This window comes from Dendrobates tinctorius, unplaced genomic scaffold, assembly GCF_039654945.1.
Source record: "Dendrobates tinctorius isolate UK_male_01 unplaced genomic scaffold, ASM3965494v1 ptg000254l, whole genome shotgun sequence".
In the NCBI taxonomy this organism is placed as follows: Eukaryota; Metazoa; Chordata; class Amphibia; order Anura; family Dendrobatidae; genus Dendrobates; species Dendrobates tinctorius.
In genome coordinates, this window is record NW_027361921.1 from 12,907,823 (window position 1) to 12,927,014 (window position 19,192).

At 42.5% G+C, this 19,192-nt stretch overlaps 1 protein-coding gene across 9 annotated transcripts in view; it reads right to left on the reverse strand.

Annotated features, from left to right (window-relative positions):
- Positions 1-19,192, reverse strand: part of HIBCH (3-hydroxyisobutyryl-CoA hydrolase) — a 536,626-nt gene that overhangs the window by 97,853 nt on the left and 419,581 nt on the right. For all 9 annotated transcript variants that reach the window (XM_073558177.1, XM_073558173.1, XM_073558174.1 and 6 more), the window contains one exon: positions 15,750-15,831. In XM_073558177.1, coding sequence (XP_073414278.1) covers positions 15,750-15,831 — 82 coding nt within the window. The remainder of the gene's footprint in view (positions 1-15,749; positions 15,832-19,192) is intronic.

The window sequence follows — 19,192 nt, forward strand, 5'->3', positions numbered from 1 at the left end:
TGGTCTGGACGATTCTATGTCATTAGCCATTCAGGTTGATCGGCGTTTACGTTAACGCAGGATTGCACGAGAGGTTTTGCCACCGGTTGAACAGACGTCTGAACCTATGCAATGTGATAGCGTTTTGTCTAAGGCGCAACGTCAGGAGTTCAGAAGGCGTAATGAGCTGTGTTTTTTCTGTGGAGATGCCTCGCATATCATTTCTGTCTGCCCTAAACGAGAGAAACGTTTTGCACACACATTTGCTGTGGGTGGTGTTCAACCTAAGTTTCTTCTGGCAATTACTCTGATCTGCTCCCTGTCCACATTTTCCGCCAAGGCTTTTGTGGATTCGGGAGCAGCGCTAAACCTAATGGACTTGGATTTTGCTAAACGTTGTGGATTTCCGATGACACCTCTGCAGACGCCTATCCCTTTGAGGGGGATTGATGCTACTCCTTTGGCTAAAAATAAACCTCAGTTTTGGACCCAGGTGGTCATGCGGGTCGCCCCAGACCATCAAGAAAATTGCAGATTTTTGGTGTTGCATGGTCTGCATGATGCCGTTGTTCTGGGGTTTCCCTGGTTGCAAATTCATAATCCAGTTTTGGATTGGAAATCTGTGTCTGTGGTGAGTTGGGGTTGTCGGTGTGCCTTTAGTGAGGCTCCGGTTTTTTCCACCTCTCCTCAGTCGCATGATGTTCCTGACTATTTGGCGGACTTTTATGATGTATTTAGTGAGAATGAGTCTGCGTCCTTGCCTCCTCATAGGAGTTATGACTGTGCAATTGAACTAAGCCCGGGGTGTAAATTTCCCAAGGGTCGGCTCTTCATTTTATCTGTACCCGAGCACGAGGCTATGCGGTCCTATATTAAGGAGGCGTTGGAGAAGGGTCATATTAGACCATCCTCTTCACCCTTAGGTGCCGGTTTTTTTTTGTGGCCAAAAAGGATGGTTCTTTAAGGCCTTGTATTGATTATCGTGCCCTCAATAAAATTACTATTAAATATCAGTATCCGTTACCCCTGATTTCGGATCTATTCTCTAGAGTTAGAGGTGCTTGCTGGTTTACCAAGCTTGACCTCAGGGGGGCGTATAATCTTATCTGCATTAAGCAGGGGGATGAATGGAAGACGGCGTTTAATACTCCGGAGGGACATTTTGAGTACCTGGTGATGCCTTTTGGGCTCACTAATGCCCCTTCTGTCTTCCAGTGCTTCATGAACGATATTTTCCGAGAGTTTGTCGATAAATTTTTGATTATCTATCTGGATGATATTTTGATCTTCTCCAAGGATTGGGATTCTCAAGTGGAACATATTCGGACTGTGTTCCGGATCTTGAGGGAGAATTCCCTGTATGTCAAAGGATCGAAATGCCTTTTTGGAGTACAGAGGATTTCATTTTTGGGATTTATTTTGTCTCCGTCAACTATTGAAATGGACCCGGCCAAGGTACAGGCCATTTATGATTGGGTTCAGCCCACTTCTTTGAAAGCCCTCCAGAAGTTTTTGGGTTTTGCTAATTTTTATTGGAAATTTATAGCAAAATTTTCTAGTATTGCCAAGCCATTGACTGATCTGACTAAGAAGGGTGCTGATGTGTTGAATTGGTCTCCGGAGGCTGTTGCTTCCTTTCAGGAGCTGAAGCGAAGATTTACCTCCGCCCCGGTTTTGCGGCAACCTGATGTCTCACTCCCGTTCCAGGTAGAGGTGGATGCTTCTGAGATTGGTGCAGGAGCTGTTTTGTCCCAAAAGGATCCTGTAACATCTAAAATGAATCCCTGTGCTTTCTTTTCCCGAAAGTTCTCTCCATCTGAACGTAACTATGATGTGGGGAATCGGGAACTGTTGGCCATGAAATGGGCATTTGAGGAGTGGAGACATTGGTTGGAGGGAGCTAAACATCAAGTTGTGGTCCTCACTGACCACAAGAATTTGATTTACCTAGAGTCGGCTAAACGCTTGAACCCTAGACAGGCTAGGTGGGCCTTGTTTTTTACACGTTTTGATTTTGTGGTCTCTTTTCTTCCTGGAACTAAGAATGTCAAGGCAGACGCCCTCTCTAGGAGTTTCTTTGCTGATTCTCCTGTGGTGACCAAGCCTGCTACCATCTTAGGCGAAGGGGTAGTTCTTTCTGCCATCTCGCCCGATTTGAGACTTGCTCTGCAAGAGTTCCAGGAGGACAAACCTGACCGTTGTCCCAGTGGAAAGTTGTATGTTCCTGACCAGTGGAAGAAGAGAGTGATGTCTGAAGTTCATTGCTCTGCATTGGCTGGTCATCCAGGTATTTTTGGTACTAGAGATCTGGTGAGTCGCTCTTTTTGGTGGCCCACCTTGTATCATGATGTCAGGAATTTTGTGCAGTCCTGTGGGACTTGCTCCCGGTCTAAATCTTGTTCTCGAGAGCTCTAGTGGGTTGTTGATGCCTTTGCCGGTCCCCAGGAGGCCATGGACCCATATTTCAATGGATTTCATCTCTGATATGCCGGTCTCTCAAAGAATGACTGTTATTTGGGTGATTTGTGATAGGTTCTCTAAGATGGTTCATCTTGTACCACTCCCTAAGTTGCCATCTTCCTCTGAGTTGGTGCCCCTGTTTTTGCAACAGGTGGTTCGCTTACACGGGATTCCTGAGAACATTGTATCTGACAGAGGAGTTCAGTTTGTGTCTAGATTTTGGAGGACTTTCTGTTCCAAGCTGGGAATTCAGTTGTCCTTCTCCTCTGCTTTTCACCCTCAGACTAATGGGCAGACAGAGAGAACAAACCAGACCTTGGAGTCGTATTTGAGATGTTTTATTTCCGCTGATCAGGATGATGGGGTTTCATTTTTGCCCTTGGCTGAATTTGCTTTAAATAATAGAGCTAGTTCTGCCACTTTGATGTCACCTTTTTTTTGTAACTTTGGGTTTCATCCTCGATTTTCTTCAGGGCAGGTGGAGCCTTCTGCCTGCCCAGGTGTTGACACTGTGGTGGAGAGAATGCACCAGATCTGGGACCAAGTGGTGGATAAGTTATCTCTCTCCCAGGAAAAGGCCCAGCGGTTTTCCAATCGACATAGGACCATTGGTCCACAGTTTAAGATTGGTGATATGGTGTGGTTATCATCAAAAAATATTGCTATGAAGGTGGCTTCTCCTAAGTTTAAGCCTAGATTTATTGGACCGTACAAGATTTTGGAGATTATTAATCCGGTCTCTTTTCGTTTGGCTCTTCCTGTCCATTTAAAATCCATAATGTGTTCCATAAGTCCTTGTTGAAGAGGTTTGTTGAACCAGTTGTTCCTGGGGTGGCACCTCCAGACCCTGTATTGGTTGAAAGTAACATGGAATATGAGGTAGAGAAAATACTGGATTCCCGTCTGGCTAGACGGAGACTCCAGTATTTGGTTAAGTGGAAGGGTTATGGTCAGGAGGATAATTCCTGGGTCTCTGCCTCTGATATTCATGCCAAAAGATTGGTGCGTGCCTTTCATCGGGCTCACCCTGATCCCCCTGGTGGCGTGCTTGAGGGTTCGGTGACCCCTCCTCAAGGGGGAGGTACTGTTGTGAGTTCATTTTCCCCTTCGTCACTGAGGTCTGGTGAACTCCCTATTCTGGTAAAGGAAGGTAATGAGCCTGATTATCAGGCACCTGAGTCTAATGAGGATGACTGGCTGAGTGGAGTCACGGACTGGATATAAGGCTGCTGACGCCCTTCTGCCCTGCGGTTGATTTCTCTGTGGACTTCTAGGACACCAGTCTGATTCCTGCTCCTCTAAAGCTAAGTTTCTGCTTTGCCTGTTAGCATTTATGTTTTGTTTTTGTTTTCCTTGCTTTTCTGTATTCTGCCATTCCCTGCTGGGGTGAGCTGAATCTCCTTTTGCCTGTAGCTCTGTCTTCAGAATATTCCTGAGTTCTGACATAGCCTTTTTGAAGCCTAGCGTCTTCAGGGCCTTTTTTACTGTCAGTCTGTTGGCTCTTATTTTCATAGGGTTTTTCACAGATTGCAGACAGCAGCCTTCCTGTCCTTTTCTATTTAGTTAGCTTGGGCCCCGTCTTTGCTCAGTCTATCTTTCTGTCTGTGTTAGTGTTTTCATCTTGCTTCACCGTCATTATATGTTGGGGGCTGCCTTTTGCTTTGGGGTCTGCTCTGGGGCAGTTTAGATTTCCCCTTTCTTTCTTTAGGCCTATTTAATTCTCCGGCTGTGATCGAGGGGTCTAGGGCATCGTAGGAACCCCCCACGGCTACTGCTAGTTGTGTTGATAGGTTCAGGGGTCTGCAATCCAATAGCTGCCAACTTCTCTGGTTTTCTGGACTTAGCTAGCATTTCTGTTTTTGCCTCCTATGGTGACTCATTCATAACAGCTGAGCTGCTGGTTCAATGTGTCAGGGACTAGTTATCTACAAACCCACCTAGGGGGTGTGTTTAATAATGCTATTGTAAAGTGTATATGTGTGTGTGAAGGACCTGTGATGAGGTCATAGCCATGTGACCCGGTGGGCGTGGCTAAGGACCATATAATGTGGCCAGGGTAGGTCACATTGGGGTTAATGCTGGGACCCGATTGGTCCAGTGTGGAAGGTCTCACTGAGATGGAGCTTCCTGGCTAACAGCCTGTGGAGTGGCTGTGGTGAATGGCTGTACGTGTCTGAGAGTTCCCAGGGGAGGGAATGAAGGTCTGCAGTAAACTGAAGCAGCCATGAGGAGACCCGGACGTGGGTGAGATAAATGAGGCTAAGAGAGCCTGTGTGCTGGACATTGTACAACCTGTGTGAACACAGGGTTTACAGAGTGAAGCTATAAAGGACGCTCTGCTGTTTATATGCTGTTGCATATGGCTTTGGTTTATGATGATGAATAAACCTCATGGACTATACTGCTTTATGAAAACCCGTGCTGGATCTGGTTTTGTGGCGGCTAAGCGAGAATCCCCTATCTGAATGACAGCGCTACCTCACAATATATATATATATATATAAATATACACACATACACTAGATGGAGGCCCGATGCTATCGCATCAGGAGAGCGGTAATGTCACAATGAGGGCAGGCTTTGCAACGCTGAGAATCTTTCCCCCATGTGTTCACCTACCTATCCACTCTCTTTCAGAGTGTGCTGACTTCTCCCACCTGTGCTCTCTTCTTTGCTGTCTACCCCATGTGCTATCCCCCTTGTCTGCTGTCTCTCTCCATCCTGTGCTGTGTTCTCCCTCATGTGCTGTCCTGTTTGAGCTGTCTTCCCCCTGTTCTCTGTCTCTCTCACCCCTGTGTCTGACTGTGTACAGAACATACCACTGCTCCTTGGCAGTGGAGGTGTCACGATCCATTTTCGGATCTGTGGCAGAATCTGGACTCTCTTATATGAACCTTTTTCCTTTCAGGCCCTGGGGGGGTTAATATGGGCTTTTGCCCCCGGTGGCCGCTGGTATTACTACAACTGTAGTTGCTCTGCTACTGGTTTGCCCCCCCCCGGTGGCCGCTGGTGTTACTACATGTTTCATTAGCCAGCAGGTGGTGACCACCCCTCTCCTTCCTATAAAAGGTCGTCAGGTGCTTAGCTCATTGTTGGTAATACTGGTCAACCTTGCTGAAGAGAGGAGTTATCTGGAGCAGTGCTGTTGCAGCTTATCTGGAGCCTTGGTGTTTCTGCTGGAAGCTGTGTCCGGTTGCCTTCCTCTGCGGTCGGGTGCATGACTGCAGAGCAAGCTAAGTTTGTTTATTTTTCCCTGGTGTGTTATTAGTACAGCGGTGAGGACCAGTGTCCGCACTTGCCAGTTCCCTAGTAAGGGATAGGTGCAGGGCAAGTGAGGGACTGAGGTATCCTGGCTGGCGACAGGTTGAAAGAACCTGTATAGGGAACGTGAGGAGAATTCTGGGCTCTTCCTTAGGAGAGTGCAGGTGTCCACTTCCCCATTCCCTATTATAGGGCCCACCGTTGTAATTGTTTCCCCGGTGTCCCCTTGTCTGTCTTGTTGTTTTGTGACCGACCGATCATCGGGTCGCGTCACGCAGAGCCAGACTTATTGTGACAGGAGGAAGCAAAAGACAATACTGACATTACAGCAGATTGCAGAGGATACATTTTGTGAGGTAAAATATTGTTTAAAAACAGTTAGTGAAATATTTTACCTCACAAAATGAATCCTCTGTGATCCCCTGCTGTAATGTCAGTATTGTCTTTTGCTTACTCCTCGGCCCAGGAGATGTGGTATGTTCCGTAAACAGTCAGACACAGACAATTTTTAAAATGAACTTTCATTCGTGGGAAAACCCCTTTAATGTGACCGGCTTCCTCTGCCTGTAGACACGTCGCGCATCTGCCGCCGGGATCAGCCGAATGATTCACTGCGCTTGCACGGAATTTGCGCAGGTGGAGTGCGATGGTATTCCGCTGGTGGTACCACGCAAGAGGCTGCATGAGTGTGTGAGTGTATGAGACTGAGTGTGACTGTGTGAGACTTTATTCTGGCTGTATACTTATTTACAATATAACTATAGGATTAGTATAGATGCCTCTTAATTACTAACCCGTGGGCTTGATATCACCTGACAATACAAACATCAACCCCACAAATATGAACCTCACTTTCCACCACCAAAAGGCAAGTGGGAAGAGCCGTGCAAAGTGCCAGAATTGGCGCATCTAATAGATGCGTCTTTTCTGTGGCAGCTGCTATGGGCTGGGAGGGGCCAACACCCATGGACCCACACCAGCCTGAGTATACCAGCCCCCATTTATCTGCTTTAGCTTGGCTGGTTGACAAAAATGGGGGGACACTAAGCCATTTTTTTTTTCAATTATTTATTTAACCTCTGCCCCCAAGGGTGGTCTGCATGTTAATGACTGGGCCAATTTTTACAATTCTGACCAATGTCCCTTTATGAGGTAATAAGTCTGGAACGCTTCCATGGATCCTGGTGATCCTGACAATGTTTTCTCGTGACATATTCTACTTCATGTTAATGGTAAAAATTCTTTGATATAACTTGCGTTCATTTGTGAAAAAAAATGGAAAATTGGCGAAAATTTTGAAATTTTCGCAATTTTTCAACTTTGAATTTTCATCCCCTTAAATCACAGAGATATTGCACACAAAATACTTAAGTAACATTCCCCACATATTTACTTTACATCAGCAAAATTTGGAACCAAACTTTTTTTGTTAGGAAGTTATAAGGGCTAAAAGTTAACCAGCGATTTCTCATTTTTACAACACCATTTTTTTTTGAGGGGGGACCACATCACATTTGAAGTCACTTTGAGGGGTCTATATGATAGAAAATACCCAAAAGTGACACCATTTTAAAAACTGCACCCCTCAAGGTGCTCAAAACCACATTCAAGAAGTTTATTAACCCTTCAGGTGCGTCACAGGAATTTTTTGAATGTTTAAAAAAAAAGAACATTTAACTTTTTTTCACAAAAAAATTACATCAGGTCCAATTTTTTTTATTTTCCCAAAAGTAAAAAGAGAAATAGGACCCTAAAAGTTATTGTGCAATTTATCCTGAGTATGCTGCTCATATGGGGGGACCACTGTTTCGGCGCATGGCAGAGCACGGAGGGGAAGGAGCGCCGTTTGACTTTTTCAATGCAAAATTGGCGCCATGTCGCGTTTGGAGAGCCCCCGATGTGCGTAAACAGTGGAAACCCCCACAAGGGACCCAATTTTGGAAACTAGACCCCAAAAGGAACTTATCTAGATGCGTGGTGAGAACTTTGAACCCCCAAGGGCTTCACAGAAGGTTATAATGTAGAGCCATAAAAAAAACATTTTTTTAAACAAAAATGATATTTTTGCCCGCAATTTTTTATTTTCCAAAGGGTAAGAGAAGAAATTGGACCCAAGGATTATTGTGCAATTTGTCCTGAGTACGCTGATACCCCATATGTGGGGGTACACCACTGTTTTGGCGCATGGCAGAGCTCGGAAGAGAAGGCCTTTTTCAACGCAGAATTGGCTGATATTGAGATAAGATGCCATGTCGCGTTTGGAGAGCCCCTGAAGTGTCTAAACAGTGGAAACCCCCAAATTCTAACTCCAACCCTAACCCCAACACACCCCTAACCCTAATCCCAACCCTAACCATAACCATAGCCACAAACCTAACCCTAACACACCCTTAACCCTAATCCCAACCCTAAACCTAATCCTAACTTTAGCCCCAACCCTAACCCTAACTTTAGCCCCAACCTTAACCATAACGGGAAAATGGAAAAAAAATACATTTTTTTATTTTATTATTTTCCCTAGCTAAGGGGGTGATAATGGGGGGTTTGACTTACTATTTATAGTGGGGGCTTTGGTTTGACAGCTGTCACACGCTAAAAGACGATTTTTATTGCAAAAATAGTTTTTGCATCACCACATTTTGAGAGCTATAATTTTTCCATATTTTGGGCCACAGAGTCATGTGAGGTCTTATTTTTTGCGAGACGAGTTGATCTTTTTATTTGTACCATTTCCGGGCACTTGACATTTTTTGATTGCCTTTTATTATGATTTTTGCTAGGCAGAATAAACAAAAAACAGCAATTCATGAAATTCTTTTGGGGGGGCGTTTATACCGTTCCGCGTGTGGTAAAATTGATCAAGCAGTTTTATTCTTCAGGTCAGTACGATAACAGCGATACCCCATTTATATCTATTTTTATGTTTTGGCGCTTTTATACAACAAAAACCATTTTACATAAAAAATAATTATTTTTGCATCGCTTTATTCTGCGAGCTATAACTTTTTTATTTTTTTCCGCTGATGACTCTGTATGGTGGCTCATTTTTTGCGGGAGAAGATGAAGTTTTCAGCTGTACCATATTTATTTATATCTGTCTTTTTGATCGCGTGTTATTCCACTTTTTGTTCGGCGGTATGATGATAAAGCATTGGACTTTTTGCCTTTTTTTAAGGTGTTCACTAAAGGGGTTAACTAGTGTGACAGTTTTATAGGGCGGGTCGTTACGGACGCCGCGATACTAAATATGTGTACTTTTATTTATTTATTTTACATAAATAAATGTATTTATTGGGAATTTTTTTTTCTTTATTTAGGAATTTAAAAAAAAATATTTTTACACATTTTTTTTCACTTCGTCCCAAGGTGGGACATCACTATTATATCAGATAGCTGATCTGACACTTTGCAGAGTACTGTGTCAGATCAGCGATCTGACAGGCAGTGCAGGAGGCTTGCCGATGCCTGCTCTCAGCAGGCACTGACAAGCATCTCTCAGCAGGACCTGGAAGGACCCCGCGACCATCTTGGATCTGGGGTCCTACAGGAAGGAGGCCCTCGGAACAACGTGATCACATCGCGTTGTTCTGAGGGTCTCAGGGAAGCACGCAGGGAGCCCCCTCCCTGCGTGATGTTTCCTTATGCCACCGGAACACTGCGATCATGTTTGATTGCAGTGTGCCGAGGGTTAAAGTGCCAGGAGCAGTCCTGACTGCTCCTGGCACATAGTGCCGAGTGTCAGCTGTGATAATCAGCTGACACCCGGCCTTGAGCAGCCGCACTCCTCCCGTGAGCGCGGCTGATCGCGTATGACGTATTATCCCATTCATGGGCATTCAGGCCCAGGGCATCTGGATGGGATAGTACATCATATGTCAGAAAGGGGTTAAATAATTTAAAAATAAGATATGGGGACACCTCTATTCTTGATAACCAGCCTTGCTAAAGCTGACAGCTGAGGGTTGCAGCCCACAGATGTCTGTTTTGCCTGGCTGGTAATCAAAAATACAGGTGAACCTCAAATCATTTTTTTTATATTTGCACACATGGTCAACATTTTTGGTACTCCTCGTTTAATGACAGAAAAACCCACAATGGTCACAGAAATAACTTGAATCTGACAAAAGAAATAATAAAAGTAAACATGTGAGAAATGTTATTTATTAAGTTTTTTGCGTGCTATATCTCTGTGATTTAAGGGCATAAAAATTCAAAGTTGGAAAATTGCACAATTTTTGAAATTTTCGTCAAATTTCCATTTTTTTCACAAATAAACGCAATGACATTTTACCACTAACATGAAGTATAATATGTCACAAGAAAACAACCATTCATATTATCCATCTCTTTGATTTGCATCAATTTTACTCCTGCGGCCACGTCCAGGTAGGTTGGCTAGAGTCCCATGGAGCTTAAATTTCTGAATAATATGGGCAACTGTAGTCACAGGAACATCAAGTTGCTTGGAAAAGGTCTTATAACTTTTACTTTTAACATATTTGTCTATAATTTTCTTTCTAATCTCCTGAGACAACTCTTTCCTTCGCTTCCTCTGGTCCATGTTGACTGTGATAGACACCAAACAGCACAGTGAGTATCTGTAGCCCTATATACAGGTCCACTCACTGATTGCAAGATTGTAGACACATGTGATGCTAATTAGTGGACACACAGTGATTTATCATGTCCCTTTTGTCACATTATTTTCAGGGGTACCATCATTTCTGTCCGGGCCTATTTCATGAGTTTTATTTTTCTTTTAAATTCTGTGGAAGCATGGTGGAAATTATTTAACTGAATTATGTTATACAGGGATGATTAGGGAGACAGTTTGATTCCACATAGCTGAATGCTGATGAACTGGAGGGCATAGGGGACCTGACAGGGTCCCTTTAAAAACTTGCATTGTTTGTGTTCTATAGTCTTTATAATTCCGTTATGACAGATGAATTTTTAACTATTATAATTCTTCTGCTGAGCTTCACCCATCTGATTTATGACGACAACATTTAGATCAACTTTAATGAGGCTATAAATCAGCTAACAAGAGTTCAGGAGAAAGATAACATAGATAAGGTAAGGAAGGCAGGAGGGATCCATGCCACAAACAACTTGATGACACCACACTAAGGGTCCTGTCACACTTAACGATGCACCAGCGATCCCGACAATGATACGACCTTGTCAGGATCGCTGGTGCATCGTTACATGATCGCTGGTGAGCTGTCAAACAGGCAGATTTCACCAGCGATCAGGACCAGCGAGGACGCTGGTATCTAAGGTAAATATCGGGTAACTAAGTGCGCGCGTCACTTAGTTACCTGCTGTGTACCTTGGTTACCAGCTCTCCGCGCAAGCATGCAGGTATCTAAGGTACACAGCGGGTAACTAAGTGACGGCGCGCGCTTAGTTACCTGATATTTACCTTAGATACCAGCTCCCAGCGTCTGCTTACAGCGCTGGGAGCTCGCTGATCGTTGGTCTCCCGCTGCCTCACGCAGCGATGCGTGCTGGCCAGCAGGAGACCAACGATCAAAAATGGCCCAGGACATTCAAGCACGATCAGCGATACCCTGGCGGGGGGGGGGGCCACACACAGTGATGTCGCTGGTGAGATCGCTGTGACGTCACAATATCAGCGATCTCGCTGTGTGTGACGGGCCCTTAAGGGAAGTGTTGTCATATACACAATTTTTCCATTACCACATAATATTTTTCATACACTTATAAGGAGAACATTCAAACTCAAACAGAAGCAAAGTATTATTTGTGGAAACTTCAATGCAATCTCTGCTGCAAATATGGGCACACAATCTTTAACAAGTTAAGGAATGGGCCATTTTGACCCATTTTTCACCAGGCACATTTTTGTATGTATTTTTACATAAATGTTTGTAAAAATTCTCATATGGATATTCAAATATTTTTTAATTCTTCTTTTTTCACAATACCTGGGGCTTAATTTATTTTCAATTGTTATATTCCTTTTTTTCTGATATAATTGAAAAATGTTAAGAAAAAAAGGAAATACGTTCTATTTTTTATGTTTGTGTTTTTAACAAAGGTAAAGGACAACTAAAAAAACATTTTAAAATGCATTCTGCTATGACGCTGGGTTTGTGCCACCATATTCCGAGACATGTAACACTTTTGTTTTAAATCGTTTGAACTACTTGAGGGCTTGTTCTTTCAGCAATAAACTTCAGCAGGCTCCCAGCTGCAAGAGTGACCCGTGGGCACCCCACAATCATATCACAGGGTACCGATTAGACTCATTAAGCGAGAGCAGTGATGATGTCAGAGATGAGCTCCAGTCCCGTCTGTACAGGCTATTTAATATAGCCTGTATCTCCCACATGTTAAGGGAGCTCAGATGGTAAGGGAGCCCTCTCCATGCATAACTAATCCTCGTAATCACGTACATATATGTGATATTGTGTCGGATGAAGGCAAACTGTCGAAACGTGCATCGGGTCTTATGGTGTATGCTGTATCCTACACTACAGGCATTGCTTTATGTGTAATACATTTGTATACTGCCATTTAAGTGGAATTGTTCCTTTTGTTTTGCATTAGGTGTAGATTTATCAGAGTGGCAAATAATGGTTGACCATGTAGGGCCCTTGGTTAACATCCAACCATAGGTACCTACTCCATTATTCGTATGCATATCCCCACCATATGTATCCGTTTAATTGTCCTATTTTCACTTACTATTTAACAATGACTCTGTAAGCTTCGTGTGTGGAGATTTTTAGTATTTTTGCACCACTTTGTGCTTTCCCACATTTTAACCCTTTCATGACAGGAGCATTTTTTGGTTTTGCGCTTTCATTTTTCGCTTCCCTTCTTTCCAGAGCCATAACTTTTTTATTTTTCTGTCAATATGGCCGTGTGAGGGATTATTTTTTGCCAGACGAGTTGTACTTTTGAAAGACATCATTGGTTTTAGCATGTCATGTACTCAAATACGGGGAAAAAAATTCCAAGTGCGGTGAAATTTCAAAAAAGTGCAATCCCACTCTTCTTTTCTGTTTGGCTTTCTTGCTAGGTTCACGAAATGCTAAAACTGATCCGCCATTGTGATTCTTCAGGTCACTACGAGTTCATAGACACCAAACATGTTTAGGTTCTTTTTTATCTAAGTGGTGAAAAAAAAATCCCAAATTTGCTTAAAATTTTTTTTTTAAAAAATTGCGCAATTTTCCGAGACCTGTAGCGTCTCTATTTTTTGTGATCTCGGGTTCAGTGAGGGCTTATTTTTTGCGCGCCGAGCTGACGTTTTTATTGATAGCACTTTTGTGCAGATATGTTCTTTTGATCGCTCGTTATTGCATTTTAATGCAATGTCGTGGCGACCAAATAAACGTAATTCTGGCATTTCAATTTTTTTCTCGCTACGCCGTTGAGCGATCAGGTTAATCCTTTTTTTAATCGATAGAAAGGGGGCTGATTTAAACTTTTTTATTTTTTTATATTTTAAAAAACATTTTTAACTTTTGGCATGCTTCAATAGCCTCCATGGGAGGCTAGAAGCTGGCCCAACACTAACCACAACCCTAACCCTAGGTCTAGTCCTGACCCTAGCCCCAACCCTAATGGAAAAATGAAACTAAATACTTTTTTATTTTATTATTTTTACCTAACTAAGGGAGTGATAAAGGGGGTTTGATTTACTATTTTTTTTTGTTTTGATCACTGTGATCACAATGATCAAAATGAACCAATAGGAAAAATTTCCTATTGGTCCCGGCAGGCAAATCTCAGCGGGCGCATGCACCCGCCATTTTCTTCCTGGAAAGACGCCGGGGGACAGGACCAAAGAAAGGCAGGAGGATCCAGGGACATCAGAGGAGAGAGAAATTAAATGGGAAATCAGACTTTTTTTTTGCGGTCACTGTTATTCCATGAACGGAGATCACAACACTGGGGTTGGTAAAAACTAATCCGAATAATGTTCTCCGAGTTTAGCCGAGACCCCGTAGAATTTCAGACGCTGGTGGGGCGCTATACACTTATTTCTCAGCGCTGTTAAAAAGCGTTGCCGAGGAATAAGTACCCTTAACTGCCACCATTAAAAGGTGTATCGGTGGTTGTTAAGGTGTTAAAAAGACAGTGTACCTGTATCTACCTCTGCGCAGCTGAGTGAGCCGTTCTATCACAGTGTTAAAATTAGGAGCAACTTTGTTGGAGCCATTACAGGGTGAAAACATAAGTCTAGATATGGATTCTTTTAAAAGTGGATGAATATATATATATATATATATATATATATATATATATATATATATATACATATATATATATATATATATTATTTAGATGTGGTGGCTAGAAAAGCAAACACTTTTTAACACAATTTTGTGAAAACCAGCGGCAGCAGTTAACGGCGGCAGTTAAGGGTACTTATTCCTCAGCGTCACTTTTTAACGGCGCTGAGAAATAAGTGTATAGCGTGACAGAGCGTTGGAAAATCTCCAGGGTCTCGGCTAGCGGGGGTAGCTGAGACCATGGAGAACATGACTCGGCTCGGGTCGGTGTTTACCATCCCCAGTGTTGTGATCGAATAACGGCGACTGCAAAAAAAGGTCCAATTTCCCATTTATTTCTCTCTCCTCTGATATGATCTAGCACATCAGAGGAGAGATAAATGGGATCCCTCGAGCCCCTCTGCTACCTCCTGTGTGCCCTGGTCCCTCCGTCTCTGTCCCCTGGCGTCTTCTTCCGGGAAGAAAATGGCAGGCGCATTCACAGTGTTGGTTCATTTTGATCACTGTGATAGACCCTATAACAGTGATCAAAATAAAAAAAAAATTAAATCAAACCCCCCTTTATCACCCCCTTAGTTAGGTAAAAAACATACAAGAAAAAAAAATGTATTTCCATTTTTCCATTAGCATTAGAGCCAGGGTTAGGGTTGAGGCTAGGGTTAGGGTTGGGCTAGTGTTGTGGTGTTGGGGTTAGGGTTGTGTTGGAGTTAGGGTTGTGGTTATGGTTGGGATTACGGTTAGGGTTGGGATTAGGGGTATTGGTGGGTTATGGTTGTGGTTAGGGATATGGTTAGGGGTGTGTTGGGGTTAGGGCTGTGTAAGGGTTGGAGTTAGAATTGGAATTCCACTGTTTATGTACATCAGGGGGTCTCCAAACGCCATTGATTCCAGCCAATTTTGCGTTCAAAAAGTTCGCTTTTGAACCCTGCCATGCGCCCAAATAATGGCTTTCCTCCACATTCGGGGTATCGTCGTACTCAGGAGAAACTGCACAACAAATTTTGTGGTCCATTTTCTGCTTTTATCCTTGTGAAAATAAAAAAGTTTGGTTCCAAAGTAATGTTTTTGTGAAAATAGTAAAATGTTCATTTTATCCTTCCACATGCTTTAGTTCTTGTGAAGCATCTGAAGGGTTGATAAACTTCTTGAATATGGGGTCCAGTTGTTAGAATGGTGTCACTTTGGGTATTTTCTGTCATATTGACCCCCCAAACTCAATTCAAACATGATGTGGTCTCTAAAAAAATTGTTTTGTAAACTTTTTTGGAAAAATGAGAAATCGCTGGTCAACTTTTAACCCTTAACGTCCTAGCAGAAAAAAAATATGTTTCCAAAATCGTGCTGATGTAAAGTTGACATGTGGGAAATGTTATAAATTAACTATTTTGCATGACACCACTCTCTGATTTAAGGGTGCAAAAATTTAAAGTTTGAAAATTGCTAAATTTTCAAAATTTCTGCCAAATATCCGCTATTTTCATAAATAAACGCAAGTTATATAGACTAAAATTTTATCTCTAACATAAAGTACATTATGTCATGTAAAAATAGTCTCAGAATCTGCGGGATCCGTTGAAGTGTTCCAGAGCTATAACTTCATAAAGTGACAGTGACCAGAATTGTACAAATTGGTTTGGTCATGAAGTACAAAATTGACTCCGTCACTAAAGGGTTAAACCTTCTTGTGTGAAGGCAGGCTACAAAGTGGAGCTGAATGATAAAGCACAAGTCTTAATGCTTTTATTACTGTGTGAATATTGACTTTTCTAATAGATTTACCTTAAGCTGTTGAAGTGCAAAAGGTGATCCATCTTGTTTCAAGTTCTCTATGATTTCTTCAACACTGTTTCCTGAAAACAGACTGTGAATGACAATAGAAATCCATAAGAAAATCTAACTGCTTACTTTATATTTTTGCAAAATCACATAATGGTACATAGTCCAAGTTGAGTTTAGTAGAGGCAACAGACCACATTTCCTATTTGGATTACAACAAAGATATCCAAAAAAAATAGTTAAAAAAAGGTCAACTATTTATATCAATTGTCACACTGGAGACAAAAGACATTTCGTTGCCGCAAAGGTGCACTTTTAATATGTGGTTGTTAGAAATCTAATGAACAGTGCACCTTATTTTTTGGCACAAATCAGTTTACACAAACTATTACAAATTTGAACTTAAAAGAATAGATTTATGCGCCTTTCTAGAAACTTTTCTAAAAAGTACAGAAAAGGAAGCAAGGCTTTGAAAAGTAAAATAATGTACCAGATTACTATTGTTATGCATAAGTTTTTAGTCACAATTTAATAGCCTTAGTGTATTTATCACAAAAAAAATTACCCTTTTTTTATTTTCATATATTGTAAAGAAAAAAATAAACCGTAAATATAAGATATTAGAAAATCATTAAGCAATGGGATTTTAGTACTATGGGAAAAAAATACAAATTACATGGTAACACGACTATCAGTAACAAGTCACTGCCAGTTCCCTTAATACTACCAGCAATATATCACGCCACAACAAGGAAGTTACATATCTCCTCTGAGCAGCGCGGTCTCGCTGATCAGAGCGGATACCATGTTCAGTATTGTGGAGAGAATATGCACTTTGCTCCTGTTGACATAATGCTACTTTATTAGATTTTTCCCTGAAGCTTTTCAACTTCACTATCTAACATTGTCTCACTGGTTTGTGCTCTGACCGGAGTGAAAATGCTCTGCTCAAAGAAAAGACTAGTGATAATGGTGGAGCTGCAGAGCAGTAGGGAAAGCTGTAAGGCTATGTGCACATGTTGCGGGTTTTGATGCGTTTCTGTAGCGTTTTTGGATGCGCGGAATTACATCAAATCTGCAGTGTAGTGCACCACCAAAGTTAGTCAATGGGAAATTGACAATTGGTGTGCACATGCTGCGGAAAAATATGAGCGGATTTGCAGCCTTTTATTTTCCGTCAATTCTTTTTGCGGATCTGCAGTGTTTCTGCACCCATTGACTATCATGGAGTCAGGCAAAACCGCAGATTTAAAAAGATCGGAGTTGCGTGCGAGAAACGCAGATCGGGAGAAGTAAGAGTGTGGGTGGAGACTGTGTGTGCGGTGAATATGTGCGTATCTGTGTGCGGGTGTCTGTGTGTCTGCGGGGCTGTGTGTGTGTGTGCTGGTCTGTATTTCCTGAAGAAGAGGTGGCAAAAAACTTTGAAACGCGTAGAATAAACCACTGTCAAACTTTAACAACCTTCTGGAATTTCATCATTTGGGCAGCGCGGACGAAATCCACGTATTCCTTTGCAGAGTTCTGTTTCATATAGTCGGTGAATGACTTGTGGATCTGCAGCAGCCCTTATCTACCCATGCTTTGAATACCTACTACCACGTGAGCAGTTATTTTGTCAAACCGCTTACTGTATTTGTGGGATAAGACCCTATATTGCGCTTGTGTCTCCCTCTTTCCTCACAGTACGAGTACGGGTCTGTATGTAGGCAGGCATCGTCCAATGGGACTACTAGTCCCATCCGGCTATGCCTGCTACAGTGACAGCTAGACGATGATGGGACAGTAGTAGTCCCATCATCTGGCTACTGTGTTCAAGTGTAAAAATAAAACACATACACACATATACAGTACAGACTCACCATACAGCTAATCCCCGATACCCTCAATCACCTGAAAAAAAATAATAAACCAATAGTATACTCTCTGTTCCAACATAATCCATTTAATAACGAGTGTCCCATGACGATCTCCCATGTAGAGTTGTCATATCGGCAGATGTGAGCACTCACCAGGGGCCTCCAGTGATACAATGACGGCAGGTATCCTCCCGCAGTGGATCACTCCACTGTCAGAGGTCACTGGAGTTCATGATGTCACTTGAGGCACCGCTGCGTGGGAAAATTCTCACACAACAGTGCAGTAAAGTGAGAGCATGAACTCCAGTGAACCCTCAGTGATAACACTGCAGGAGCCATTATCTCCTGTCAATGAGGTCCTGTAGAGCGGTCACATCTCCTGATGTGACAGCTCTATAGGGGAGAGCACTGTGGGACACTCGTTATTAAATGGATTACGTCGGAACAGGGAGTATACTGTTGGTTTATTATTTTATTTTTTTATACAGGTGATCGAGGGTGTGGCAGGATTTAGGAGTACAATAAAGATGGGAAACTGTTTAGTGTTTTATTTTGTACTCTGGCTGTGTGTTTATTTAACCTCTCAACAACTATAGGATTAGAAATGGATAGGCATTTTATTGACACCTCTCTATTACTAAGCCGGGCTTGATGTCACCTTACAATACAAAGGTGACATCAACCCCACAACTATTACCCCATATACCACTGCTACAGGGCAGTGGGAAGAGAGAGGCTAAGTGCCGGAATTGGTGCATCTTAGAGATGCGTCACTTCTAGGGTGGCTGTGAGCTGGTGTTTGCACCTGGGGGGGCAATATCCATGGCCCCTTCCTAGGTTATTAATATCAGCCCCCAGCTGTCTGCATAGCCTTTTCTGGCTTTTAATTATAGGGGGACCCCACGTCACTTTTTTGGGGGGGTTCCCCCTATTTTAATAGCCAGTAAAGATTAAATATAGAGCTGCGGACTGTTATTCATAGCCTGGGAAGATCCATGGGTATTAACCCCTTCCTAGGCTATAAACATCAGCCCCCAGTCACTGGCTTTCACTCTCTGGTGCAGAAAATTGCACGGGAGCCCACGCTATTTTTTTTCAATAAACAGATATTGCATTTAAGGCCGGGGTCACACTTGCGAGAAACTTGCACGAGTCTCGTACCTCAATAACCGTCAGCACTCGGGACTGGAGTGTGCGGCTGCATGCTAAACGCTCCAGTCCGAGTGCCGGCGGCACTGCCGGGTAGTGAGTTTCTCGCAAGTATGATCCCGGTCTAACGCAGATTTTGTGTGTGTGTGTGTCTTTATTTAACTCTTTATGTACCATTTTATTATGTTTATTTCTAAACATCGGGCTTGGTATTATCTATAGATCTATCTATCTATTAATATATCTAATCTATATCTATCTGTGTTTAAACATTATTCTTCAATGGAGTATGTAAAAGAAGAGGTTGGACAAGGAAATTACATCACAATTCTTTTATATTTCTTAAAGGAAAGGTGCCGCGCTTTTTGATAATTTAATGTAAAAAAGAAAATTGTATAAAAAGATATTGTCACCTAAGCTTGACTCAGTGGTGTTTTTTTT